Source organism: Sus scrofa, chromosome 12, assembly GCF_054392235.1.
Source record: "Sus scrofa isolate SSC_HxYL_T2T_F1_AM1 chromosome 12, Sscrofa_HxYL_maternal_Yorkshire_Landrace_v2.0, whole genome shotgun sequence".
Taxonomy (NCBI): Eukaryota; Metazoa; Chordata; class Mammalia; order Artiodactyla; family Suidae; genus Sus; species Sus scrofa.
In genome coordinates this window covers 25600550-25628191 of record NC_139394.1, presented here as the reverse complement: position 1 = coordinate 25628191, position 27642 = coordinate 25600550, and the positions used below count along the sequence as shown (strand labels likewise).

The 27642-nt window shown below is 53.8% G+C and overlaps 2 protein-coding genes across 7 annotated transcripts; one reads left to right on the top strand and one right to left on the bottom strand.

Annotated features, from left to right (window-relative positions):
- Window positions 1-8935: 8935 nt before the first annotated feature.
- Window positions 8936-15029, bottom strand: LOC110255211 (guanine nucleotide-binding protein G(I)/G(S)/G(O) subunit gamma-T2). Of its 4 annotated transcripts, none has more exons than XM_013980995.3 (3): window positions 14890-15029; window positions 10201-10306; window positions 8936-9220 (listed from the first exon to the last, which is right to left on the bottom strand). In XM_013980995.3, exons 2-3 carry the CDS (start codon window positions 10282-10284, stop codon window positions 9095-9097), a joined length of 210 nt encoding a protein of 69 aa, XP_013836449.1. In that variant the 5' UTR covers window positions 10285-10306; window positions 14890-15029; the 3' UTR covers window positions 8936-9094. The 4 variants fall into 4 exon arrangements, with proteins under 4 accessions (XP_013836449.1, XP_003358133.1, XP_005668915.1 ...); XM_003358085.5 differs by lacking the exon at window positions 14890-15029 and adding an exon at window positions 12925-13290; XM_005668858.4 differs by lacking the exon at window positions 14890-15029 and adding an exon at window positions 13053-13290.
- On the top strand, window positions 13599-27486 carry LOC110255205 (ABI gene family member 3-like). 3 transcript variants are annotated; one of them, XM_084984740.1, is made up of 8 exons: window positions 13599-13916; window positions 20431-20598; window positions 22144-22320; window positions 24956-25041; window positions 25240-25335; window positions 25505-25629; window positions 26560-26697; window positions 27019-27486. In XM_084984740.1, exons 1-8 carry the CDS (start codon window positions 13800-13802, stop codon window positions 27180-27182), a joined length of 1071 nt encoding a protein of 356 aa, XP_084840866.1. In that variant the 5' UTR covers window positions 13599-13799; the 3' UTR covers window positions 27183-27486. The 3 variants fall into 3 exon arrangements, with proteins under 3 accessions (XP_084840866.1, XP_003358134.3, XP_084840867.1); XM_003358086.5 differs by having other exon boundaries at window positions 25502-25629; XM_084984741.1 differs by lacking the exon at window positions 20431-20598 and having other exon boundaries at window positions 25502-25629.
- Window positions 27487-27642: the final 156 nt, after the last annotated feature.

Genomic DNA, 27642 nt, shown 5'->3' with positions numbered 1-27642 from the left:
CCCACGCGACAGCAGCCACTGAGCCACTGCGGTGACAATACCAGATTCTTAACCTGCTGAGCCCTAAGATAACTCCTAAATGAATTTATTTTTAAAAATTGAAAAGTTGATATACAATGTTGTGTTAATTTCTGCTGTACAGCAAAGTGACTCAGTTAAACATATATATATATATCCTTAAATTTTTTTTTTTTTTTTTTTTTTTTTGGCCGCACTTGTTGCATATGGAAGTTCCTGGGCCAGGGATTGAAGACAAATCTCAGCTATGACCTATGCCACAGCAGATTCTTAATCCACTGCCATAGTGGGAACTCTGTCTTTTTTGTTTTTTAACTGATAAATTAAATTTTATTAAATTCTCATTTCTTATGCATCTAGAAATTACATGCAGAGTTCCCATTGTGGCTCACAGTGGTAAAGAACCTGTGAGCTGTGTATAGGTCACAGACACAGCTTGGATCCCAGGTTTCTGTGGCTGTGGCTGAAGTATAGGCTGGAAGTTGCAGCTCCAATTTGACCCCTAGCCCAGGAGCTTCCACATGCCACAGGTGTGGCCCTAAAAAGCAAAAGAGGAGTTCCCGTCGTGGCTCAGTGGTTAACGAATCCGACTAGGAACCATGAGGTTGTGGGTTCGGTCCCTGGCCTCGGTCAGTGGGTTAAGGATCCAGTGTTGCTGGGAGCTGTGGTGTAGGTTGCAGATGCAACCGGATCCTGAGTTGCTGTGGCTGTGCTATAGGCCAGCGGCTACAGCTCCGATTGGACCCCTAGCCTGGGAACCTGCATATGCCTCAGGTGTGGCCCTAGAAAAGGCAAAGAGACAAAAAAAAAGAAAAGGCAAAAGTAAAGAAAAGAAATTACATGCTATGGGTATTATGAATGAATGAAATATATGGAAATTCCCCTATTCTTTTTTTTAAATGTTCTTTCCCATTATGGTTTATCATAGGCTATGACATATATTTCCCCGTGCTCTACATAGGACCCTGTTGTTTATCCATTCTATACGTAAGTTTGCATCTGCTATCCCCAGAATCCCAAAATCCCAATCCTTCCCTCCCCCTCCCCTTCTCACCCCCTCCCCCTTGACCACCACAAGTCTCTTCTCCATATGAATCTGTTTCTGTTTCATACACGTTCATTTGTGTCTTATGTTAGATTCCATATATAAGTGGTGTCAGATGGTATTTGTCTTTTTCTTTCTGACTTGTTTAGCGGGATAATCTCTCAGTCCATCCATGTTGCTGCAAATGGCATCTCATCCATTGTTATGGCTGAGTAGTATTCCATTGGGTGCATTATGCATTCTTTTTTTTTTTTTTTTTTTAATCTTTTGCCTTTTCTAGGGCTGCTCCCATGGCATACGGAGGTTCCCAGGCTAGGGGTGGAATCGGAGCTATAGCTGCCGGCCTACGCCAGAGCCACAGCAACGTGGGATCCGAACTGCATCTGCAACCTACACCACAGCTCTTGGCAACACCGGATCTTTAACCCACTGAGCAAGGCCAGGGATGGAACCCACAACCTCATGGTTCCTAGTTGGATTTGCTAACCACTTCACCACAATGGGAACAACTATCCGTTCATTTTTGATGCTATTTGGAACCTCACTTTATTTTATTTTTTGCTTTTTAGGGGCACACCAGGGGCATATGGAAGTTCCTAGGCTAGAGGTCCAATTAGAGTGACAGGTGCCGGCCTGCACCACAGCCACAGCCAGAGCAACTCGGGATCCGAGCCAAGTCTGCCACCTGCAGCGCAGCTCACTGCAATGCGGGATCCCTGACCGAGCGAGGCCGGGGATCAAACCCATATCCTCATGGATACTAGTTGGATTCCTTTCCGCTGTGCCACAATGGAAAACCACTTTAAACCCTGCTCCTTGGAGTTCCCTTTTGGTGCAGCAAGTCAAGGATCTGGCATTGTCACTGCCGTGGCCTGGGTTCGATCCCTGGCCAGGGAACTTTCACATGCTTTGGGTGAGGCCAGAAATAAATACCAAAAAACCCTGAGCCTGGATAAGCATCCTGCCTTCTCCAACAGGCCTCGGTATCCCGCACAAGACCAGGCAGAACACAGGGGGCCCAGGACAAAACTGTTGAAAAATTAAAAACGTCAAGATGGGGACAGCAGAGTGTGACACCAAGTCTGCACCAAGCACAGGGACCTTCTGAGCAGGAGGCCTGGGTGTCCCGCAAAGCCAATTTGGTCCCCAGGCCTCCAGCTCAGATAGGGAGCTGGAAGGAGGTAGCAGGGGGCTCTGACTAACTTTCCCAGAGGCCCTGAGGTCAGAGTTGGGTAATTGTCCTCTGCCTGAGGCACCAAAATGCCCAGCAGATAAGGCACGCCCCCCATCCCATTCCTTGTAGGCTGCAGGACATCCAGAAGGAGGTGGAGGTAGGGAGGGGGCCTGGTCCATGAAGAAGGATGTCGAGCATCAACCAACCCTAGGAGCTGAGCCCTGTTAACCAGTTAACCTGTTAACCAGTCAGCTGTTCACCTCTTCCCCTCTCCTTCTGGGGCCTGGGACTCCTATTCTGGGAGGCTCTGGTGAGCATGGAGGGCGGAAGGAAGGTGATATAGAATCTGAAACTTGGGGAGTTCCTGTCGTGGCTCAGCACAAACGAACCCCACTAGTATCCATGAGGATGCAGGTTCGATTCCCGGCCTCGCTCAGTGGGTGAAGGATCCGGCGTTGCCGTGAGCTGTGGTGTAGGTCACAGACGAGGTTTGGATCCTGTGTTGCTGTGGCTCTGGCAAAGGCCGGTGGCTACAGCTCCGATTCGACCCCTAGCCTGGGAACCTCCATACGCCGGGTACGACTCTATAAAGAAAAACAAAACAAAATTGAAACAGGAACTATTCAGCCTGACGTTAATTGATCAGGAAATGAGGAGCTCGAGAACAACTGGCTCCCTTCCTCCCATTCAGCACAATCTTACTGCTCTGGACCATCGGAATGTCAATTATCCCTCCTCTGCTTGGCCTCCTAACACCTCTGACCTTCTTGGTCTTTTTTTTTTTTTTTTTTTTTTTTTTTTTTTGTCTTTTTGCCATTTCTAGGGCCACTCCCACGGCATGTGGAGGTTCCCAGGCTAGGGGTCGAATCGGAGCTGTAGCCGCCAGCCTACACCACAGGACACAGCAACGCAGGATCCGAGCCGCATCTGGGACCCACAACACAGCTCACAGCAACGCTGGATCCTTAACCCACTGAGCAAGGCCAGGGATCAAACCCACAACCTCATGGTTCCTAGTCGGATTCGTTAACCACTGAGCCAGGACAGGAACTCCTCTTCTTGGACCTTTTCACCGCCCTCTTCCTCCATCCTAGTAAAGCAAAAGGCTAAATGTCCCTCGGGGATTGCCAATCTCATCGCGTGTCTATCATCTGGAAGCTGTGGGCCTTGCAGAGTGAGGACTGGCCTGGTGCAGGTCCGGTTTTGTGCCAGTGAGGAGTTACCATGTGCAAAGCTGGAGTGTTGTCAAGAGGCTGCTGGATGTTCTCTGACCTGAACCAGTGACAACATCCAGTGCTTTCTTTTCATGACTGCGAGGCTCAGGGATTCCCATCCCTGACCTTGAGGCACAGGGTCCTATGGTTTGGGTTTTTCTTTTTTTTCCTTTGTCTTCTTAGGGTCAGACCCATGGCATATGTAAGTTCCCGGGCTAGGGGTTGAATCATAGTTGTCGCTGCCTGCCTATGCAAGAGCCACCCAGCAACGCCAGATCCGAGCCGAGTCTGTGACACAGCTCATGGCAATGTCGGATCTTTAACCCACTGAGGGAGGCCAGGGATTGAACCTGTGTCCTCATGGATACTAGTCCGGTTCATTACTGCAGAACCACCATGGGAACTCCCAGGGTCCTAGGGTTGTTAGCACATGTTGAGGGCTCAGGAGGGTATAGGTGGAGCCAGGAGAGCCCCTGGGGCACCATGGCCTGTTAGCGGTTAAGAGAGGGGTCCCCAGGGAAAGAAAAGCAGACGTGACTTTCTTTTTCTTTTTCTTTCCATTTTTTTAGGGCCATACCTGCAGCATTTGGAAGTTCCCAGGCTAGGGGTCCAATCAGAGCTGCAGCTGCTGGCCCACACCACAGCCACAGCAATGCCAGATCCCAGCCGCATCTGCGACCTATATCCCAGCTCACCGCAACGCTGGATCCTTAACCCACTGAGGGAGGCCAGGGATCAAACCTGCATCCTCATGGATCCTAGTTGGGTTCTTAACCTGCTGAGCCCCAACAGGAAAACAACTTTCTTGCCCAAAGAAAAGCCATTTTTGGCCTGAGCCATTTTGTGATCGAAGCCTGGTCACAACGCCTGCCCTTGAACGCGTCTCCGTAATGAATGATCGGAAGGGAACAGAGGAATGCCGGAACAACTGTCATCAGGCCAGAGGAGTAACGAAAGCAAAGATAATATCTCAGTTGTAAAGACTACCACTCCGATGTCTGCGGTAAAGATTAGCCTGACTGCTCAACCACCAGATCAACTGGAGCCTAAAGGATGATGACGTTGACCTTTTCTGACCCTTGTGACTCCAATCGACTCACGCTTGGACTCCTCGGGACCTTCCAAGCCCCTTCATAATAGGCATATATGCTTAGCTTCAAACGTCCCCAGTACTGGAGTTCCCTTCATGGCTCAATGGTTAAGGAACCTGACTAGGATCCATGAGGATGCAGGTTCGATCCCTGGCATCGATTGGTGGGTTAGGGATCCCGTGTTGTCATGAGCTGTGGTGTTGGTCGCAGATGTGGCTCGGATCCCGAGTTGCTGTGGCTGCGGTGTAGGCCAGTGGCTGTAGCTCTGATTCGACCCCTTGCCTGGGAATTTCCATATGCCACAGGCGTGGCCCTGAAAAAAAAAAAAAAAACACTTCCCCAATAGTGCTGTTTGGACAGATACTGCCTTGAGAAAAGATCCCATGCACTACAAGTAATAAATCTTTCCTTCTCCCATTCTTTGCCTTAATTGTGTCTTTTGTCTTGACATCCATCAAGAGGCCAACCCAGTTTTTCAGGTGACAAAGGTGAGCAGAAGAAATTACTGCCCTATCTGGAGCTCCGATAAGGGTTCAGAATCCTCAGGAATGAAGGTTGGAGTCAGCCCCCTGGACCAAGAACTTTCACCAAGAAGGAAGACACATGGAATATTTACACTTCCCCACCAAAAAAACGAAGTATTGAGTAGTTCTTGCTATGGTATAGTGGGTTAAGAACCCTACTGCACAACTCTAAAGAAAAAATAAAAATCTTTAAAAAAAAAAAAAAGGAAAACAAAAAGGCAATAACTGTACTTTGTGGGTCAACATGAATAATTATGTAGTCAACACTGAATATTTATTAAATAAAAAATTGCTGAGTAACCATTTTGGGAAGATAGGGGAAAAGAAATATGGGAAAAAAAAAAAAAAAAAAAAAAGAATTTGCGAAGTTCCCGTCATGGCAGAGTGGAAACAAATCTGACTAGGAACCATGAGGTTGTGTGTTCGATCCCTGGCCTCACTCAGTGGTAAAGGATCCGGCGTTGCCATGAGCTGTGGTGTAGATTGCAGATTTGGCTTGGATCTGGGATTGCTGTGTGGGCCAGCGGCTACAGCTCCAATTAGACCCCTAGCCTGGGAACCTCCATATGCCTCGGGTGCAGCCCTAGAAAGCAAAAAATAAATAAATAAATAAGTATTGCATTTCAATGTTTTCTCTTTCTCATCCCTCTCCTTCCTCTTCAGACAGAATGTATTGTGGCCGCTGAATTTATTACTGAGGTTGCCGATTGGTGAAGTGGGGCCCTGATGGAATTGGGAAAGGAGTGAACTGGGATGGAGCCTCTGGGAGATTCTGGATTCTGATCAGTGACCCAGGACGCGCCCTGGGGCTGGGGCCCGCAGGGAGGGGATGAGGGAGGGTGGAGCTCCAGGTCAGATCACTGTATTATGTTAGGTTCATTTTCACTCACTTGCTTCCAAGTCTCTCTCACCACCCACCTCCCCCAGACAGAAACTTGGGCGGCACCCTTGACCACTCCCGGTCCCTCACCCATCACTGCATAAGATGGCAAGATCAGAAAACTTCATTTCCTAAGCAACTCTTCACCCCAGCTCCCCCTCCAGACGCAGCCACTACCCGGACCCCTGCCCCCAACTCACAGTCATCTCTTTAAATGTCTCTCTGCCTCCCTCTGCTCTTTCCCCTTTCAATCTTGTTCAAAGCCAATTCCCTTCTAAATGGAAACATTACCGACCCACTCCCAGCAGATAAGGTGGTTTAGTGTTGCAAACAAGACCCTCTGGTCATCTCCAGCCCCAACTCTCTAGCAGGTGATCCTAAGCCTCTAGGCCTTTCTTTTATCTTTTCTTCTTCTTTTTCTTTCCTTTTAGGTTTTTAGGGCCACACCTGTGGCATATGGAGTTTCCCAGGCTAGGGGTCCAATCGGAGCTGTAGCTGCTGGCCTACACCAGGGCCACAGCAACGCGGGATCCGAGCCGCATCTGCGACCTACACCACAGCTCATGGCAACGCCAGATCCTTAACCCACTGAGCGAGGCCAGGGATCGAACCGACAAACCCATGGTTTCTAGTCTTTCTAGTCAGATTCATTTCTGCTGTGCCACGATGGGAACTCCAACGCCTTTCTTTTTTCAATTCTATTTAATGGCTGCACCCACAGTGCAAGGAATTCCTGTGCCAGGGATCAGGCTCAAGCCACAGCTTCGACCGATGCCCCAGAAGCGGCAGCACTGAATCCTTAACCTCCTGCACCACAGCGGGAACTCCTAGGCCTTTCTTTTGACATTCCAGCAACTCCAACCTGAATGGGGTTTGCATTCAGACACTTGTTCTTTTTTTATTTTTTTTTTATTTTTTTTTGTCTTTTCGCCATTTGTTGGGCCGCTCCCACGGCATATGGAGGTTCCCAGGCTAGGGGTCGAAATGGAGCTGTAGCTGCCGCCTATGCCAGAGCCACAGCAACACAGGATCCGAACCACGTCTGCAAACTACACCACAGCTCACGGCAACGCCAGATCATTAACCCACTGAGCAAGGCCAGGGATCAAACCCGCAACCTCATGGTTCCTAGTTGGATTTGTTAACCACTGCACCACGTCAGGAACTCCTTTTCCTCCTTCTTGTATCTGTTCCTCTTGTTCATACTGCCCCTTCGACCAGATTTACCATCCATCCACCCACTTACAACTTCACCCTTTAGGACTCCGCTCCAAATATCATCTCCTTGGGGAGTCTCCCTGTGGCTCAGTCGGTCAAGAACCTGACTAGTGTCCATGAGGATGTGGGTTCCATCTCTGGCTTCACTCAGTGGGTTAAAGGATCTGGCGTTGCCGTGAGATCTCATTTAGGGGAGTTTCTGCTGTGGGGCACTGGCTTAAGGATCTGATGGTGTCTTTGTAGCACCCTGGGTTCACTGTCTACCCGGTCTGGTGTGCTGGATTAAGGATCCGGCATTGCGATTGGACCTGTGTCCTCATGGATCCTAGTCAGATTAGTTTCCGCAGGGCCCAACGGGAACTCCTCACCGCCTTTTAGAAGCCTTTCCTCTCCTCCCTCCCAGGATGCAACGCCCCCATTCCGCTGGATCAGGTAGCCCGTCTGAGTGTCCAGCCCATGCTCTGCACAGACCTCTCTGATGTGGCACTGAATGCATTGTATCATGAAAGTTTGTCTGTGGCTCCTTTTTTTTTTTTTTTTTTTTTTTTTTGGTCTTTTTAGGGCCACACCCATGGCATACGGAAGTGCCCAGGTCCAATCAGAACAGCACCTGCCCGCGTGTGCCACAGCCACAGCAACGCGGGATCCAGCCGCGTCTGTGACCTACACCACAGCTCACGGCAATGTGGGATCCTTCACCTGCTGAGCGAGGCCAGGGATGGAACCCGTGTCCTCATGGATACTAGTCGGGTTCATTACCGCTGAGCCACGACGGGAACTTGTCGGTGGCTCCTTTAGACGGTAATCTTCTTGCTACCAAGACGCAGGAATTAGTCTTCCAGCCCTTAGCAGGATCCAGCCTCCCTTATGCTAATCCAAGCCTGGCCTTCTGCTGTTTAAAGAGCTTCCCAAGCTTCCTGTTGCTATGAGGGTGAAAAAAGAAAGTTCTTACCTGAGCTCATGGCAATGTCCTTTAAGACTTGACCTCACAGTCCCCTCCAGCTCCATGTTTTACTGCTCCTGGGTCTGCCCCCCACCCCACTTGCCTGCCGCAGTTGACTGTGACCTTGTTCACTGCCCTGAAAGTCTGCCCGCTGTGTGTCCCTACAACACTCTCGGCTTTCCCCAGAGTAGCTCTAACCGATTTAATTGTAACTCTTGTTTCCCGTCTCCTCTGCTAGATTCTATGAGAATAAGAGCCATTTGAGGGTTTTTGTCTGTTTGTTTGTTTTTCTTTTTCTTTTTATGGTCGAACCTGTGGCATATGGAGGTTCCCAGGCCAGGGATCAAACCCGCACCCCCAGAACGACCCGAGCTTCTGCAGTCAGGATCTTAACCCCCCGCGCCACAGAGGGAACTCCACGTCCCCCACTCTTCTATCCTGCTTCTCGCATGGAGCAGACATTCAATAACAGTGAAGAAATCATGACTTTACAGGCTCTTTGTCCTCAAGGCGGCTGGGGTGATCTAAATGACTAGGCGGAATTCCACGGGACCAGATGTGAGGGGGGAGAAGGACCCCCCCACTCCAGTCCTCGACCCAGCTCCTGAATGGGAATGACGGGTTTTAGGAAGAGAGTGGAGGGGAAAAGGGGAGGGGGTTCTAAGGAGTAACTGTTGCCAAAGGACTGCAAGGGAATTGCAGTCTTTTCAGACCCCACAAAGTGCCACCCGCTGCCCCTGGGGAAGCTCTCCAAGCGCATTTCCAAGTGGGGTCAGCAGCGCCCCAGCAGGTGGTGGAGGGATGCGAGAAAGGAGTTCAAAGCGGGACTAGGGCACGGACTCCCAGTGCGTGGAGCCGGGCGTCTTTACTCATTCTCTAAGAGACAGTGAACAGCCACCGGCTGCCTGGGTGACCCAGGACATTTGGTTCTGGCTGAGGAGGGGGCTGAGGAGGGGCAGGCAGTCTGGGTGAGGGGCTCCAGTGCCATCAGCTTATCAGACAACCGCCTTTCTCCTTGAAGGGATTCTTGTCCTCAGGGATGCCTTTGAGAAGAGGGTCATTTCCTGCTTCGGCCTCCACGTAATCTTTGATTTCCTTTCCTGTCTTGGAAATCTGCAAGAAAGCAGAGCGTGGTTCTAGCCCTTGTCTGTTGCTCAGGAGTCATGATTGAGTCAGTCTCAAGAAAACAGCCTTCTGGGAGTTCCCTCTGTGGCTCCGACTAGTGAGCAGGAGGATGCTAGTTTGATGCCTGACCTCGCTCAGCGACTTAAGGATCCGCTGTTGCCGCACGCTGTGGTGTAGGTCACAGATGCGGCTCTGATCCCACATTGCTGTGGCCGTGGTGTAGGCTGGTGGCTGCAGCTCTGCTTCAACCCCTAGCCTGAGAACGTCCATATGGTGCGGCGCTAAAAGGACAAAAAGTAAAAAGAGGAAGGGGTGTTCCCGTTGTGGCGCAGTGGTTAACGAATCCGACTAGGAACCATGGGGTTGAGGGTTCGGTCCCCGGCCTTGCTCAGTGGGTGAGGGATCCGGTGTTGCCATGAGCTCTGGTGTGGGTTGCAGATGAGGCTCGGATCCCATGTTGCTGTGGCTCTGGCATAGACTGGAGGCTACAGCTCCGCTTTGACCCCTAGCCTGGGAACTTCCATGTGCCATGGGAACAGCCCTAGAAAAAGGCAAAAAGAGAAGAAAAAGAAAGAAAGAAAGAAAAAGGATACATTCTCTTGGGCAGGGTGGGGGATTGAGGCCAGAGAGGAAAAAGAGGAGAGGCACAGGCAGATGCGAGAGGGGTGCGAGTTCCTTGAGCAGAACCCCAAAGACCAACTCTTACTGGGAGGGCCATTTGGCCAGGCCCCGCTCCGGACAGGGCTGGAGCAGGCTGGATACACGGAGCCCTCCAGGCTCTGCGCCCATCTCTTGCGCACCTTCGTGAGCTCAAACCCTGGCCTCCTTCCCTATCCCAGCTCTTTCCAGAGGCAGCTAGATCTCCTTCCACTGCCCTGCTGTCCATCACTTCCTCCTTCGCATCCCGGCTCCAAGGGGACCAGAAAGGGATGGAGGAGAGGGTGTGGGGAAGGGAGGAGGAGGCTCACCAGGGCTCTTGGGGTCTTCACTTCCTTCTTCAGCTGCTCCACCTCCATCTTCAAGAGCTCCTTCTCGCTGAGATCCTGGGCCATCCTGCCCCGGAGAGACCAGGTCCTGGAAAGGATTCCACAGCCGAAGCTGTACATCCCTTGGGCTCACCCAGCTCCCTTCTCTGCACTCTCTACACCTCAGCATCTCCCCGCTCTCCCCCTGCCTTCTGTGGCCTCCCTTCAGGCCCTTCATTGCTCACCCCTACCGGGTATGCACTGTACCACCCCCGCCCCATCATAAGTCCAGGCTCAAGAGACGAGGATGCTCCAGTCTGATGGGATCTTGGCCTTTGGAGAAGGACCTATCTATGGCGGAAATGGAAATCAGAGCGTGGAGAAGGGGGAGAAAAGGAGTTTCTTTCCTTGAGCAAGATTTGGGAAGCAGGAGTTCCCGTCGTGGCGCAGTGGTTAATGAATCTGACGAGGAACCATGAGGTTGCAGGTTCGATCCCTGCCCTTGCTCAGTGGGTTAAGGATCCAGTGTTGCCGTGAGCTGTGGTGTAGGCTGGCGGCTATAGCTCTGATTGGACCCCTAGCCTGGGAACCTCCATATGCCACGGGAGCAGCCCTAGAAAAGACAAAAAACAAAAAAAGATTTGGAAGCAAAGTTTGTGTTCCACCGAATGACACAGGCAGAAGTTTTCAGGAAACTCCAGGTCCTGTCAGAGGCGCGAGTGCCCTAAGGGTTAACAGAAGGGCTCTGATTCCAGTCTGAGCTGGATCCTTTAACCCCACTGCATCGGGCTGGGAACAGAACCCATGCCTCTGCAGCAATCAGAGTGGCTGCCGTCAGATTCTTAACCCACTGCACCATAGCGGGAACTCCCCAACTCTGATTGTGACTCCGCTGCTTCCACGCTGTGTGGCCTGAGGCAATGTTGATCATCCTCCTGGAGCCTCCGTTTCCCCATCCTCACAATGGGTATAATGAGTAGTACCTGCCTTTCCTGATTATTGTGAGTCCTAGGACCACAACACATGTGAAATACTCTCACACACCGCCTGGCGCATAATGAACTCGATACAATTATCATCGTCACCGTCACCATCATCCCCCCATCCCTCCTCCAGGGTCATCGGGGAGGCCTGCCCGGTGCCTCATGTCAACCACTGTAAGCCGAGATCCCAGCCCAGTGCAACCGCAGCCCCTCTCACCTGCCAAGCAAGAGCGTGCACTTCAAGCCACTTGTCCCCGACCCAGACAAGATGGGGTTTGAGCCTCCTGGCTCCTGATCAGCTGAAAGTCTTTGGATAAAGCAGATGGTCTGGAAGCCCAAATCTCTCACGCCTAAGCTGATCATAGGCTCAAGGTTCCAAGCCCATCCGGCAGCCTGAGCCTCCAAGACGGCCACCACTGCAGGCCCCCTGCACCCCCCTCCCCCGGCATCAGCCCCATGCCCCTAGGGACCCCCTCTGGTTCTGGCTTAGAGCCCATTTCTCTAGTTCTCACCCTCCAGCCCTGCAAGCTCCCTTTTCCCTGCCTTCTCCCCCAAGCCCTCTGCTTCCCTACCTCTGAGCCTGCTCTGAGGCTGTTCTTTCTCCCCAGAGAGGCAAGTCCTGGGGAGCCGCTGTGTCCCCCATTCAAGCCCCACAATTTCCCCTTACAAGGTTCTCCCAGCTCAGGCTCCATTCACCCATTCAATGAAAAGGCACTCACTTAGGATGCTGTGCCCATCGGCGCTGGGGGCCGTGGCCACCTGTAACACTTGTGTCCCTGCTTTTTTGCCTCCATGCCTCCCTGGGGCCCTGCCTGTGGTTCTCCCTCGGCCATCCCGGAGCACAGAGTCCGCATCTGGATCTCGCTCTTGGTTTTCTCCCAGAACCGCACAACGGCTATGCCCTTGAGCAGTCCCTGGGCTCCTGCTGAGATGGACTCCTGACCAATGACAAGGGACCCTCTCCAGGAGCAGATGTTATGGGACCAATGTGGTCAGTAAGGGATTCTCTTTTTATTTTTTAATTTTTTTGTGTGTGTTTTGGACTTTTCTAGGGCCGCACCCATGGCATATGGAGGTTCCCAGGCTAGGGGTCCAATCGGAGCCGTAACCTCTGGCCTACGCCAGAGCCACAGCAATGCCAGATCCGAACCACGTCTCATGGCAACGCCGGATCCTTAACCCACTGAGCAAGGCCAGGGGTCACACCCTCAGCCTCATGGTTCCTAGTCGGATTCGTTAACCACTGTGCCACGACGGGAACGCCGGGATTCTCTTTTCTTCCTGACTCTAGACTGACACTCGACTCCTCAGTGGAAGGGGTGGGGAGGAGGCCAGAGTTCATCTCAAGCTTTCCCTGCCCCAGGATCCAAGTCCCACTCCCAGCTGTGAGCTCTAAGAATTTGAGATCAGGAGTTCCCGTTGTGGCTCAGTGGTAACAAACCTGACTAGTATCCGTGAGGATGTGGGTTCAATCCCTGGCCTCGATCAGTGGATTAAGGATCTGGCTGTTGCTGTGAGCTGTGGTGTAGGTCACAGACTCGGCTCGGATCCTGCATTGCTGTGGCTCTGGCATAGGCTGGCAGCTGTAGCTCTGAGCTGACCCCAGCCTGGGAACTTCCATACGCTGCGGGTGTGGCCCTGAAAAGACCAAAAATAGAAAAAAAGAAGAAGAATTTGAGATCAGGTCAGGACCCCAGAGGTCATCCTGAGTCCTCTGTGATGCAGGAAAAAATGGGGCACATACCTGCTGAGGCTGGCTCAGTGCTCGGTCCACCTCTGCCTCCTAAGACCGACCGGATAATCTGGAATTTAAATCTGGTGCTTCTCCAAGCCAAGTCCTTCCTGCCATCTAGCCTGAGCCCCTCACGCTACCTTTGGTCGGTTTCATCTTGTCCTGCCTCCATCAGGCACAGAGTGTGTACACCAGGTCTTCACGGCAGGGTACCCTTCGGAGACTTGATAACCCTTCTCAGGGGACCTCTGGTTGTATCTTCCCAGCGTCCAATCTGACTCCTCTCGGCTGCTGCATCAGCAGCTTCCCATTGCTGCCGCCCTGCCGGCCCACAGCCCCCCAGCCTGACCCGGCTCCATATCCTCTCCACCCTCCAGTGCCCTGTCTCTTGGTGACTCATCCCCGAGCTTCCCAAGGAAGCCCCCACCCTCTGCCCTTTCCTCCCCTTCCATGAGTGGAAAATTCATCTCCACCCCCCCAGAGCAGGCCAGCCCCTTCCTCCTAGTCTCCCACCCCAGCCCATGCGCGCTGCAGTTTCCTCTCCAGGCCCAGGGAGCAATCACAGCCGCCCCCATCTTGACTTCCTCTGCGGGGAGAGAATGGGGGGCTGGGCCCCCAAAGGCCCTCTCCCCCGCCCCCACCCCCCCACCCCAACCCTCGCTTCCCCCTTCCCCTAGGCGGGGGACAGAGAGGCACAGGCCCAGGGAGCAGGGACTGACTTCCTCTTGTCCCAGAATGAGCATGCCTGCCCTTTGCGAGCAGGTTTGGGGCTCTCACGAAGAGGAAACCAAAAGCAGTGAGAGAGAGAGAAGGCGGAGCGACCGATCAGGGCAGGGTGAGGTGCAAAACCGGCCGGCTCCCCGGGGAGCCCAGCAGAGGCGGGGGCCATGGCGGAGCTGCAGCAGCTGCAGGAGTTTGAGATCCCCACGGCCCGGGAGGCTCTGCGGGGCAACCACAGCGCCCTGCTGCGGGTCGCGGACTACTGCGAGGACAACTACGTGCAGGTAGGCAGCCCCGCACCCCAGCCCCACCAGGCGCCTGGAGCCTGTCCTGACAGGTGCTTGGCTTGGACCCGGCTGAAATATGCCCCCGACCCAGATCGGCTTCACCCCAGCCCCCCAAAACCTGAACACTGACCCTGCTCCCCAAACCCCCACGGTGCCCCCTTCTCTCCTCCAGAGCCTCAGGGATGCCAGCCTGGGCAGTGCGACCCCGTCCTGCCACGGGCCTCGGCTCCTTCCCAGCCTCATCATCATATCCAGAGGCCCAAAGACTTGGCCTCGCACACCTGTTGGTGCCAACCTTCCCTGTTGAGGATGGCTCTAGGTGCGACTTCAGCAGAACTTTCCAAACTTTGTTGTGAACTTGAGATGCACCAAGGGAAGGTCTCTCCCTGATATCTGAAGGAGAGCTGAGAGAGGTCAGACTACACCGGGTTAAGGAGATGGGGTCTGGAGTTCCCGGCGTGGCTCAGTGGTTAGCGAATCTGACTAGCAACCATGAGGACACAGGTTCGATCCCTGGCCTTGCTCAGTGGGTTAGGATCTGGGGTTGCTGTGAACTGTGGTGTAGGTTGCAGACATGGCTGAGATCCCGCATGACTGTGGCTGTGGTGTAGGCTGGCAGCTATAGCTCCAATTAGACCCCTAGCCTGGGAACCTCCATAGACACGGGTGTGGCCCTAAAATGCAAAAAAAAAAAAAAAAAAAATGATGGGGTCTGACTCAGAGGCAGGGGGATGGACCATATGACAGCTGGGAGCAGGCTACAAGCAAAAGACAAGGATAGTGGCATTTTAGAATGGCTTTCTAAGGAGTTCCCTGGCGGTCTAGTCGTTAAGGGTCCAGTGTTGTCACTGGTGGGGCTCAGGGCTGCTGTGGCAGGGATTCGATCCTTGGCCCAGGAACTTCTGCATGACATGGGCACAGCCAGAAAGGAAAAAAAGAAATGATAGAGCACCTCTGTTATTTCACTGACCTTCTTAATCGCCTTGCGAGACCGTATCGCTATTCCTATTTCAGAGATGAAGAGACGGCAGTTCAGGGAGGCAAGATGACTTGTCCAAGGTCACACGGCTTGGCAATGGTAGAGCCGGGCATCCGCCCAGGCCTCCTGACTCCTCAGGCTGAGCCCTTTCCTTTCAGCCTTCCCCTCCCTGACACGCAGTATGATGTTAAGACAGTTTATGTGCACTGGGACCTCCCAGCTCAAGGGGTGTTGAAAAAACAATAGTAAAAGGAGTAAGTGTTTATGGGAAAATGGCAGCTTAAAGAAAGTCAATGTTGGAGTTCCCACTGTGGCTCAGTGGGTTAAGAAGCTGACCAGTACCCATGAGGATGCAGGTTTGATCCCTGGCCTCGCTCAGTGGGTTAAGGATCAGTGGGCAAGCCATGATGTGGATGTGGCTAGGATCTGGCATTGCTGTGGCTGTTTCCACCCCTAGCCTGGGGAACTTCCTTCCATATGCTGCACCTGCGGCCCCCCCAAAAAGAAAGAAAAAGAACAGGAGAGAGAGAGAAATAAACAAATGCATACATAAAGAGCACCAATGATAACAACAGCTAAGATACTCTGCCCCCCTAACTGCCCTCATTGCCTCCTTCAGTCCTCACCCCAATCTTGGGAGGCAAGGAGCACTCCCACTTCACAACCAGAAGGCGGAGCTTTGGAAAGGTTAACTCACTTTCCCAAGGTCTCCAAGCTAGTGGGGCTTGAATGGGAACTCTGACTCCAGAGCTCCCCCGACACACACCTCTAGTTAAAAATGCTACACTGGGAGTTCCCATGGTGCGTGGCTCCGTGGTTAATGAATCCGACTAGGAACCATGAGGTTGCGGGTTCGATCCCTGGCCTTGCTCAGTGGGTTGAGGATCCGGCATTGCCGTGACCTGTGGTGTAGGTCACAGACGTGGCTCGGATCTGGCGTTGCTGTGGCTGTGGCGTAGGCTGGAGGCTACAGCTCCGATTGGACCCCTAGCCTGGGAACATCCACATGCCATGGGAGCAGCACTAGGAAAGGCAAAAAGACCAAAAAAAAAAAAAAAAAAGCTACACTGAGTGTAGATGTTGAATGACTAATTGTAGATACTGCAGATGAGCTGGAACATGGCTTGTAAACCATCCATTCTCCCAGCACCAGAAGGCACGCTCTTCCTACGGACTAGGATGGAGGCGCTCCTTCCATTCCTTAAACACCTTCTGCGTATCTCAAGGCACGTCTGGGTTGGTCCTCCCTTGCGCGCACAGTGTACGTAGAGATTTGGAGATCACCAAGACCTGAGGCCAATTCCCATGTCCTGGACCTGTGGCAAATTTCCTTTTTCTTTTTTTCATCTTTTTGCCTTTTAGGGCCACACCCGCAGCATATGGTGTTCCCAGGCTAGGGATCAAACTGGAGCTGCAGCTGCCGGCCTACACCCCAGCCCCAGCAACGCCAGATCCTTAACCCCCTGAGTGAGGCCAGGGATCAAACCCGCATCCTCGTGGATACTAGTAGGGTTCGTTAACCGCTGAGCCATGATGGGAATTCCTGCATTTCTTCTTTCTTCATGCAGAACACTAACTACCAGGCCACACAACCCGTTACTTCTCCCGGCCTCTCTGGGGGTTTTGGGGAAGGAAACGCCTAGGAAGGGTTTGGGTGACTTCTCAGAGCTGGTTTTAAACAAGGCCTGGTTCCCACGACCTCCCTCCCCGCCTCCCTCTACCCCAACCAGGTGTCAAGAGACCCTTGGGGAATGGGGGAGGGCAGGCTGGGGTCACCTGCAGAGTTCTCTGTCAGGGTCCGATGAGTTTTCAGGCAGGTGATTTGCATGATGCATAAACAGTCAGCCATGACGATGGCTGCCAGACCTTTGCGTCTCTCCAGACCTGGCCTGGGTCAAAACCCAAGCCAGGGGACAGGAGGCATTCGGGCTCTAGCCTCCCAGACCTGGGCCCAACAGACGTTTTTTTCCTGTTTGGATGGATGGGAAAAATCCAGTGATGCATTCCGCATGCCAGTCCAGGGAGGGGACAGTACAGGGGAGGCCAGCCAAGACCAAAGGAGTTGTCACCGCTCCATTCTGGGCCTTCATCTCCTCACTAATTTTTTTTTTTTTTTTCCGCTCTTTAGGGCCGCACTAATGGCATATGGAGATTCCCAGGCTAGGGGTGGAATTGGAGCTATAGTTGCTGGCCTACACCACAGCCATAGCAACTCGGGATCCAGCCTCATGGTTCCTAGCTGGATTTGTTTCCGAGGCGCCACAATGGGAACTTCTCCTCACATATTAAAGGAAGGTTTTGAGCTAAACTAAGACCTGCTGTCCTTTCTGGTTTTAACTTCCTGGGCTTGATTTTTTTTTTTTTTTTTTTTTTTTTTTTTTTTTTTTTTTGCTTTTGCTTTTTCAAGGCCCTTGGTTACATATGCTGATGCGATGAGATATAAATTGAATGCAAATGAGCAGCTCGCTCCCTCTGTTGGAACAGAAAGCAGGGAGGACCACCTGACGGGAGCGGGGGACAGAAGATTTTCTGGGCCTGCCCTTTGGCTCCAGCCTGCCCTGGGCTACCCCAGAGGCCCCCGGGTCTCTCTCAGCATCCTGTCTGGATAGATTCTAGGTCTGTTCTCCACTACAGGCCCTGAGCGCCCCTGAGGGCCCTCAGCAAGGAGTCTTGCTGGTCAGTCCCCGGGCCTCTCCCCAGACTTGCCCTGGCATACCCCCCTCCCCTTAATGTCCCATCCTGGGATGAGGAAGCTGCCTGGGGAACCAAATGACCAGAGAAGTCTTGTCCCAGCCCCCACAGTCTGATCTGGGACTGAAAAAAAAAAAAAAAAAAAAAAAAAAAAAACGCTCTTCTGTCTTCAGCCACTCCCTGCCCACCCCACCACCACCGACTGGAAGTGTGGCCCTGGCCAGAACCTGGCACAGTGCCTGGCATGCAGTAGGATGATGCCCAGCAAGTGACTGGGCTGGCATGCAATCTGCTGATTAACTCACGAACACGGATTTATTAAGTATCATGTATGTGTTGGGCACTAATCCAGGAAAGGATGCAGAATAAAACACACGAGTTTCCTTCCTTCCAAGCACTTATTTTAGTGTGTGTGTGTGTGTGTGAGAGAGAGAGAGAGACAGAGAGACAGAGAGAGAGAGAATGGGTGAGGGAACAGATAATAAAGTTCACAGATAAATAATTACTGATAGTGTTAAGTGCTCTGAAGAAAAGAGAACAGAGTCAATTTGACAGAGACTCCATACAGAACGGAGTTCCCATCGTGTGTGGCTCAGTGGTTAACGAATCCAACTAGGAACCATGAGGTTGCGGGTTCGATCCCTGGCCTCGCTCAGCCGGGCTAAGGATCCGGCGTTGCCGTGAGCTATGGTGTAGGTTGCAGATGAGGCTTGGATCTGGCATAGCTGTGGCTGTGGTGAAGGCTGGTCGCTACAGCTCTGATTTGACCCCTAGCCTGCGAACCTCCATAGGCCGCGGGAGCAGCACTAGAAAAGGCAAAAAGACAAAAAAATAAAATAAAAAATAAAATGCAGAAGTATTAGCTGGGGCCAGAAGGTAATCTCTGAAGAGCTGAGCGATTTAATAATAAGGATTCTTGAAAGAAGTACAGTGGAGTTCCTTGGTGACTCAGTGAGTTAAGGATCTGGTGTTGTCACTTTTGTGGCTCAGGTCATTGCTGTGCCATGGGTTCGATCCTTGGCCTGGGAACTTCCACATGCCATGAGCACAGTCCCAAGGGGGAAAAAAGCACAATGAGTGCAAAGGCCCTGGGGTAGAAACAATTTTTTTTTTTGTCTTTTTCTAGGCCTGCACCTGTGGCATAAGGGGGTTCCCAGGCTAGGGGTCCAATCGGAGCTGTAGCTGCCAGCCTATGCCACAGCCACAGCAACGTGGGATCCGAGCTGCCTCTGTGACCTCCACCACAGCTCACGGCAACGCTGGATCCTTAACCCACTGAGCGAAGCCAGGGATTGAACCTGCAACCTCATGATTCCTAGTCGGATTTGTTAACCACAGTGCCAGGACAGGAACTTTCCGAAACAATCTTATTTTGATCAGGAACAGAGATCCAAAGGCCAGTGTGGCAGGAAGACCATGCGGGAGAGGGAGAGTGGAAGGGGAGGAGGAGGAGGAGGAGGAAAGCAGGAGCCACCCTCGGGGGGCCCATGTAAGCCATGGCCAGAGGTTTGCTTGACTCTCAGTGTGTTGGGAAGCTACCGGTGGAAATGAATGATGCCACCCTTCATGGGCCTCAGTTTCTTATCTATAAAATGGACCAGAGAGTTCCTTGGTGGAGCAGTGGGTTCAGGATCCAGCATTGTCACTGCTGTGGCGTGGGATCCATTCCTGGCCCAGGAACTTCTGCCTGCCATGGGCTCGGCAGAAAAAGAAAGGGGGAGAAAAAAAAAAGGACCACAGGTTATTGCTACCCCGAAACCAACTTGCAGACTTGAGCTAAACCAGGAGCATAGGAGGCACCAGGGGAGCTTTTAGAGGTGCAGATTCACTGGCCTCACTCCCAGGGGATTCTGGTTAGAAGATCTGGGAAATGGAGTTCCCCGTTGTGGCTCAGTGGTAACAAACCCTCCTAGTATCCATGAGGATGAGTGTTGGATCCCTGGCCTTGTTCAGTGGGTGAAGGATCCAACGTTGCCGTGAGCTGTGGTGTAGGTTTCAGATGCGGCTGGGATCCCGTGTTGCTGTGGCTGGGGTGTAGGCCGGCAGCTGCAGCTCCGATTCCACACCCCAAGCCTGGGAACTCCCAAGTGCCTCGGGTGGGGCCCTAAATAGCCAAGAAAAAAAAAAAAAAGAAGAAGAAGAAGATCTGGGATGGGTGCCTGCGTTTGGTTGTTTGGTTTCTAAGTCTGAGAATATCTCCTCCAGCCAGTAGTGACTTCCTCTTTCCTTTCTACTGTTCACTTTTTACTGTGCCATCCACCTCCCCCAAAGCCCAGGAAGCTGGTAGAACCAAGCCTCAGGCTGACTATTTGAGAAGGGTATCAGGGTATCTTTTCCTCACCTTAAATCCAGATCCCAGGGCCACAGGTTCACTTCGCTTCCCTGATGTTCCCTCTCTAAGCCATTCTTTTTTTTTTTTTTTTTTTTTTTTTTTTGCTTTTTTTTAGGGCCGCACTTTCGGCATATGGAGGGGCCCAGGCTAGGGGTCCAATCAGAGCTGCAGCTGCCAGCCTGCAGCACAGCCACAGCTACAGCCACACTGGATTTGAGCCACGTCTGCAACCTACAACACCGTTCACAGCAACTCCAGATTCTTAACCCACTGAGCGAGGCCAGGGATCGAACCTGCATCCTTATGCATACTAGGTGGATTCATTTCTGCTGAGCCACCAGGGAAACTTCCCCCATGTCATCCTTCGAGAAAACACCTGAACCATCTAAGGGTTGAGGCTTTCTCCCAGCTCAGCCCTCGCCTGCCTCATCCCTTACCCCACCCTAGCCCATCCAGCCAAGGATCCAGGGAGACAGGGTGGCCTGAGGTCAGGACTGCGTGTCTTTCAGGCCACAGACAAGCGGAAGGCGCTGGAGGAGACCATGGCCTTCGCCACCCAGGCCCTGGCCAGTGTGGCCTACCAGGTGGGCAACCTGGCTGGAAACACTCTGCGTATGTTGGACCTTCAGGCGGCTGCCCTGCGGCAAGTGGAAGCCCGAGTGAGCACACTGGGCCTGGTAAGCACTGTGGGGAGACTGCTCACATCAGCCCCCAACTCTTTTTTTTTTTTTTTTTTGTCTTTTTGCCTTTTCTAGGGCCGCTCCCGTGGCCTACGGAGGTTCCCAGGCTGGGGGTCTCATCAGAGCTGTAGCCACCAGCCTACACCAGAACCACAGCAACGCGGGATCCAAGCTGTGTCTGTGACCTACACCACAGCTCATCGCAACACCGGATCCTTAACCCACTGAGTGGAGTTAGGGATCGAACCTGCCACCTCATGGTTCCTAGTCAGATTCATTAACCACTGCGCCACGACGGGAACTCCAGCCCCCAACTCTGAAGCCCCTCCCAGACACCTTCTAGAGCCAAAGCTCTTTGCTGCCTTCCTCCATGTCCAAACGCACATGCCAGGCTTTTTGAGCCCTCTTGTCTCTGTAGCTATGTCTCAGGGGTGGGCCTTGCTGCTCCATCAGACCAGGGATTCTGTGATGGCAGAACTTTTCTTTTTTTTTTTTAAAGCTGTACCCATGGCATATGGAAGTTCCCAGGCTAGGTGTCTAATGGGAGCTGTAGGCACCAGCCACAGCCACAGCCACAGCCACAGCCAAGTGGGATCTGAGCCGCATCTGCGACCCACACCTCAGCTTATGGCAACACCGGATCCTTAACCCACTGAGCAAGACCAGGGATGGAACCCAGAACCTCATGGTTCCCAGTCGGATTCATTACCCACTGAGCCATGACCGGAACTCCCTGGCAGAAATTTTTTTTCCCTGAGTTCTCTCCTATACGACAGACAGTAGGTTCTCCCCATCATGGGGGCTGCATGGGACAGGAAAGAGGCAAATGGACCCAGTTTCCATCCTAACACAGGCAGTGACTTAGGAAAAATCCCAGACCCACAGTGCTTGCCTGGCAAGGTAGCCTCAGCCCTGGCAGCACTGCCACTACCCCCCACCCTATCTAGCACACACGCCCTCCTCCTTCCTTCCTGGATCCTTGGCCGAGCCACTGCCCCATAAACCACCCGCACAGCTCCAGTTACACATCAGCCTGGCCAGTGTATCCTCCACAGGTTCCGTGTGGGTGTGTCTTTTCCTCTCACCCCAGCAGGCTGGAGGTCCCGCCCTCCCGGGGCTGCAGGTTTCTCCACAGAACATTCCAAGAGGAAGTTAATTCACTTCATAGTGTCCCCCCAAAGGGAGAGCTGCTCCAGCCACAATTCTCAGCCACCTCCGCATTGACCCGCTCTGCTCCCGAGCCAGCCCCGTCTCTTCCCTGCACCCCCAGGGATGCTGTGCTTTCCCTTTGCCTCTGGTTCCTGCTCAGCGAACAATAAATAACCCTGTTCTCTTCCGCCAGGAAGTTGCTCCAAAGTAGCTCCATCCTCCCCTGGCCACTCTTTTCCCAAATGCTGTGTGGCCTTGGGGACAGACCTCCCTCTTTCTCTCTGGACTTCACGGCCTCCTCTGGTCCTCCCCCCGCCCCCCAACATCTTAAAGGGCGAGGTGCTGGGCAGAGGCCATCTCACTGTCACCTCCAACCCTGTGTCTGTGTCGCAGATGGTGAACATGCATATGGAGAAGGTGGCCCGAAGGGAGATCGGTACTTTAGCCACCGTCCAGCGGCTGCCCCCCAGCCAGAAAATCATCGCCCCCGAGAGCCTACCTCCCCTGACGCCCTACTACAGGAAACCCCTCAACTTTGGTTGCCTGGATGACATTGGCCATGGGATCAAGGTAAAGAGAGGGGCCCCTCCTCTTTCTCTACAGCCCACCCTCTTCTGCCTCACGGGTATCTTCTCTCTAGAGCCTCAGCTCTCTTCCACGGCCATGTTCTTGTCCCCACCTGCAGCCTCTTTCCTTCCTCAGTCCCTGAAGCCGTCATCCTAAGTTGCTGCCCCACCCCACAAGGCCTCCTTAAAGAGGAGACTCCCGGAGTTCCTGTTGTGGCTCAGTGGTTAATGGATCCGACTAGGAACCATGAGGTTGCAGGTTCGATCCCTGGCCTTGCTAAGTGGGTGAGGGATCCGGAGTTGCCATGAGCCGTGGTGTAGGTCACAGACATGGGCCAGATCCTACATTGCTGTGGCTGTGGTTTAGGCCAGCAGCTACAGCTCTGATTAGAACCCTAGCCTGGGAACCTCCATGTGCCATGGGTGCGACCCTCAAAAGACCAAAAAAAAAAAACCCAAACAATAAAATCTTCATGGAGTTCTCATTGTGGTTCAGTGGTAATGAACCCAACTAGTATCTACAAGAATGTGGGTTCAATCCCTGGCTTCACTCAGTGGGTTAAGGATCTGACGTTGCTGTGAGTTGTGGTGTAGGTCACAGATGCGACTCGGACATGGCATTGCTGGGGCTATGGCGTAGACCAGTGGCTGCGGCTCCGATCAGACTCCTAGCCTGGGAACTTCTTTTTTTTTTTTTTTTTGTCTTTTTAGGGCCGTGCCTGTGGTATATGCATGTTCCCGGGCTAGGGATCTAATCAGAGCTGTAGCTGCCAGCCTACACCAGAGCCACAGCAACTCGGGATCTGAGCTGAGTCTGTGACCTAAAACCACACCTCTCAGCAATGCCAGATCCTTAACCCACCAAGGGAGGCCAGAGATCGAACCCACAACTTTATGGTTCCTAGTCCGATTTGTTAACCACTGAGCCACAATGGGAACTCCTACCCTGGGAACTTCCATGTGCTGCGGGTGTGGCCCTAAAAAGAGAGAGAGGAAAAAAACCAAAAACCTTCATGACCCCTCTCTTCATAACTGACCTTTACTCACAGGATCTGCTGAGAGTGATATCTGAGCACCCATCCTCACCCCCCTTTGTGGGTGTGGGGTGTGTGTGTGAAGGGGAAGGCGGGGGAGTATGTCAGGGTGTGCATGAGAATGGCTCCCCAGCCACAGGAGCACAGCAACTTCCTCTGTCTGGAGGTCTGAGGTCACTGCACTGAACTGTCATCCCAGAGCTGCTGTTGGGCAGGAAGGGGCCAGGAAGCAGCCAGCTCAAAGGGGGACATGGTGAATGACTCTGGTCTTTTCTTCACAGCCCATCTCCTCTCGAGGTGGGAGAGTACACAAACCCCTAAGCCCATTTTTTGTTTTTGTTTTTTGTCTTTTTAGGGCCAAACCCATGGCATACCGAGGTTCCCAGGCGAGGGGTTGAATCAGAACTGCACTTGCCAGCCACAGCCACAGCCACTCCGGATCTGAGCTGTGTCTGTGACCTACACCACAGCTCACAGCAACGCAGAATACTGAGTGAGGCCAGGGATGGAACCTGCATCCTCATGGATGCCAGTCAGTTTCGTTTCCTCGGAGCTACGAAGGGGAACTACTCTGAGCCCATTTTGTTGATTCCTTGTCCCCACACTGCAACACTCCAGATGACACTAGAAGCTTCCTAGTATCTAAATGACCCCCTGATATCCTTTTCTTTCTTTCTTTTTCTTTTTTTTTTGGTTGTCTTTTTGCCTTTTCTTGAGCCGCTCCGGCGGCATATGGAGGTTCGCAGGCTGGAGGTGGAATTGGAGCTGCAGCCACTGGCTTACGCCAGAGCCACAGCAACGCAGGATCCGAGACGCGGCTGGGACCCACACCACAGCTCACGGCAATGCCAGATCCTCAACCCACTGAGCGAGGCCAGGGATCGAACCCACACCGTCATGGTTCCTAGTCGGAATCATGGACCACTGCGCCGCGACGCGAACTCCGCCCCCACACCCCATATCCTTTAACACACCATCTTCCCCCAAAGAGAAAGTACACTCCCTCCTTCAGTCACCAGTCCATTCTACCCATTGTCCAACCTAAGTTCTTCGTGCTTCAGCTCAAGTCCCTTTTGTCTTGTCCCTCCTGAAGGACAGCGGAAGACATCATTCCCCGTGCACCCTCTCTTGGGCAAACGCTGTCCGTCACACAAGTGCTCCCTGGCACGTGTGTTTGCACCTTGTCACTTGAACACTCCAAGGGTGCTGCCCCTCTCTGCCCCCAACTCCCCAAAGCCAGTGCCGCAGGCCGGCCAACAGGGGACGATTCTAAATGGGAGGTCCTTTCCCTACCACCTCCGCAGCCCCGCGCGGGGGTTGGGGTTTCTCAGGGTTGGGGACCAGCGAGCTGGGGGCTGCTGGGGGGAAAAGGGTGGGGCTCGGCAGAGGAGGAAGCGGCCTTCAGACCCAAGACCCAGGCAGCGGGTGAGGGGGTGGGAAGAGGGGCTGGGAAGTGGAAGCGGGAACTTGCCGGTGGCCACGCTCTCTCTCCCGGCCCTCGCCCGCCCCTCCCCCATTTCCTCTCCGGGAGGAGGGGCCACGGCGGCGTGGGGGCGGGGCAACGAGTCAGCCCCGCCCCCTGCTTCCCCTCCCCTCCACCCGCAGGATTCGAGCACGCAGCTGTCTCGGACCGGGACCCTGTCTCGAAAGAGCATCAAGGCGCCTGCCGCACCCGCCTCCGCCACCCTCGGGTGAGGCCTCGCCGCGATCCTAACCTGCCCCGCCCAAGTCCACAAACTCGACTCCCCCACCCTCGCCTCAAGCCGGGCGCCAAACTTCCTCCTGCCAGCTGCCAGCTGCCAGCTGCCAGCTACCACCTCCTCCCCGTCCCGACCCCCTGCCTGCCAGCAGCCTTCCCTCTTGCTGACACCCTTCCCCTCCACCCCTAGGAGAGCGCCCCGGATCCCCGAGCCGGTGCAGCCCCCCGTGGTGCCCAACGGCAAGCTCTCCGCCGCCTCCTCTGCCTCCTCCCTGGCCTCGGCCGGGTGAGCCCACGGGCCCAAAAAATAGGATGGCTGGGGCGGGGGGGTGGTGAGAGGCCACAGGAGAACAAGGGCGGGGCTTAAAACTAAAGGGGCGGGGCCAGTTGATGCCGAGTTAGGGAGGGCGTCCCCCAGTCAAGCCTAAGCCCCCCCCTTCTCTGGTCTTCAGCAGCGCTGAAGGGGTCGGTGGTGTCTCCGCGGTCAAGGGGCAAGCAGCACCTCCGCCCCCTCCACCTGCTGCCTCCAACGTCTTCCTGCTGCCCCCTCCACTGGAGGAAATGTCCCTGCCCCCGCCGGGTAAGGAGCTCCGCCCTCCCCTCCTAGCTCAACTTTGGGGTCGTTGCCTCACCCCAACACTTCTCCCCACCCCTTGGATCCAATTGGGCCTCTCCGTGGATGCTTTGCAACAGGCGTAAGGGGAAGGGGAAGCGAACGTAGTTGAGCGCACCTGCTTTATACCAGGCCCCCGGGGGCGAAGCGTCTCACCCACCTTCCCACTTAAACTTAACCCTAAGAGAATCTCCACACTCCCATTTAAGAGAAGCTGAGGGAGTTCCCGTCGTGGCGCAGTGGTTAACGAATCCAACTGGGAACCATGAGGTTGTGGGTTCGGTCCCTGCCCCCGCTCAGCGGGTTAACGATCCGGCATTGCCGTGAGCTGTGGTGTAGGTTGCAGACGCGGCTCGGATCCCGCGTTGCTGTGGCTCTGGCGTAGGCCGGGGACTACAGCTCCGATTCGACCCCTAGCCTGGGGACCTCCATATGCCGCGGGAGCGGCCGAAGAAATAGCAAAAAGACAAAAAAATTAAAAAATAAAAAAAATAAAAATAAGAGAAGCTGAGCCTGAGAGTTAAATTGACTTGCCTCAGGCTCACCAAGCTAAGTGGCAGAGTCTGCTCATCCTACACGATTCGATTCACCGTCACTCAGTGTTTACTAAGCACCTCCTACCTGCATTGTGGGAGGAGCAGGATGAACGAGGGTAAGAGGCAGATTACCTAAAACGAGTAGATCCTTGGAGTTCTCTTGTGGCACAGTGAATTGAGGCTCCAGCCGTGTCAATGCGGCGGTTTGGGTCGAAGCCCTGGCCTGGGAGCTTCCATATGCCACAGGCTTGGCCAAAAAAATAACATGGATAAACCCTGGAGCCCTGCTCTTTGAACAGTGACGTTCAAAGAGTGGCAGGTTGCCTGTCACATTGGCAGCCTTTCTGCTTTTCCCTCTCAGCCCCAGAGCTGCCCCTCCCCCTGGACCTGCCCCCTCCTCCACCCCTGGATGTAGACGACTTGGGGCTTCCACCTCCACCCCCACCAGGCTTTGGGCCAGAAGAGCCTAGCTGGATCCCTGATGCATACTTGGAGAAAGGTACTTGACTCTTGAGACGGGAAAGGGCACCAGATCCTGGGTTCAGGGCTCCCCCCACCCAACTCTTCCATCGCAGAGTCATCCTCCCCTCCCTTCTGCAAAGGTGGTCTGCACCCCACCCCCTGCATAGGAAGCAGCTGGCCTCATTATTAGCTCAGCTGGGGAAGAATGGGGCGGGGGGGCCTTTGGAAAAGGCATCTCCTGCCCCACTCCCTGCAGCCTTCTCCCCTAGTTGCTCCCTAGAGTCTAGCATGCAGGGCGCCAGCATCCCCATGGTTGCAGGAAGCACATCTCATGGCGCCCTCCCCTCCCGCCCTGCAGTGGTAACGCTGTACCCATACACTGGCCAGAAGGACAACGAACTCTCCTTCTCTGAGGGCACCGTTATCTGCATCACCCGCCGCTACTCTGATGGCTGGTGTGAGGGCGTCAGCTCCGAGGGTTCCGGATTCTTCCCTGGGAACTATGTGGAGCCCAGCTGCTGACAGCCAGGGATCTCTGGGGTGCTGACCCAGGCACTGCCATGAGCCCCATGCCAGAGCCAGCTCTCGTGAAGCCTGGACTAGACCTGCACACCTCCTGGGGCCATGAGCTGTGACTGCCCCTTCCCCACCACCCCGCTGCAGTGGGAAGGCTCTGGGGAGAAGAAGTACACAGAGCTCTACTGCAGACAGGAAAAGAACTGGAAGCCAAGGAGCTTGGTGATCTTATCCACGGAGGATGCTTAATGCCGTGCAGGACGGGGTCTCCAGTTGCAAGTGCCAACTTTGAATAAAACGCGTGATGAGCTCCTGGTGATTGCCCTGAAGGGCTGGGGGGACAGAGGGAAGAGGGGTTGAATGGCTCTCCAGTTCTAAGACCTCCACTAATTGCTGAGCTCCTCTGCCTGCCCCAAGCAGTGGGTTATCTCCCCCGCCCCCCCCCCGGGGGGGTGTCTCAGTGAGC

Excerpts from the sequence above, each read along its gene's own strand:
- LOC110255211 (XM_005668859.4), bottom strand. The coding sequence starts at position 11,543 with ATGATCAGCTTAGGCGTGAGAGATTTGGGCTTCCAGACCATCTGCTTT. Across the intron at positions 10,307-11,397 it reads TGCACGCTCTTGCTTGGCAG|GACCTGGTCTCTCCGGGGCA; the intron begins GTGAGAGGGGCT and ends AATCCTTTCCAG. Across the intron at positions 9,221-10,200 it reads TGAAGACCCCAAGAGCCCTG|ATTTCCAAGACAGGAAAGGA; the intron begins GTGAGCCTCCTC and ends GCTTTCTTGCAG.
- LOC110255205 (XM_003358086.5), top strand. The coding sequence starts at position 13,800 with ATGGCGGAGCTGCAGCAGCTGCAGGAGTTTGAGATCCCCACGGCCCGG. Across the intron at positions 20,599-22,143 it reads GAGTGAGCACACTGGGCCTG|ATGGTGAACATGCATATGGA; the intron begins GTAAGCACTGTG and ends TCTGTGTCGCAG. Across the intron at positions 22,321-24,955 it reads ACATTGGCCATGGGATCAAG|GATTCGAGCACGCAGCTGTC; the intron begins GTAAAGAGAGGG and ends CTCCACCCGCAG.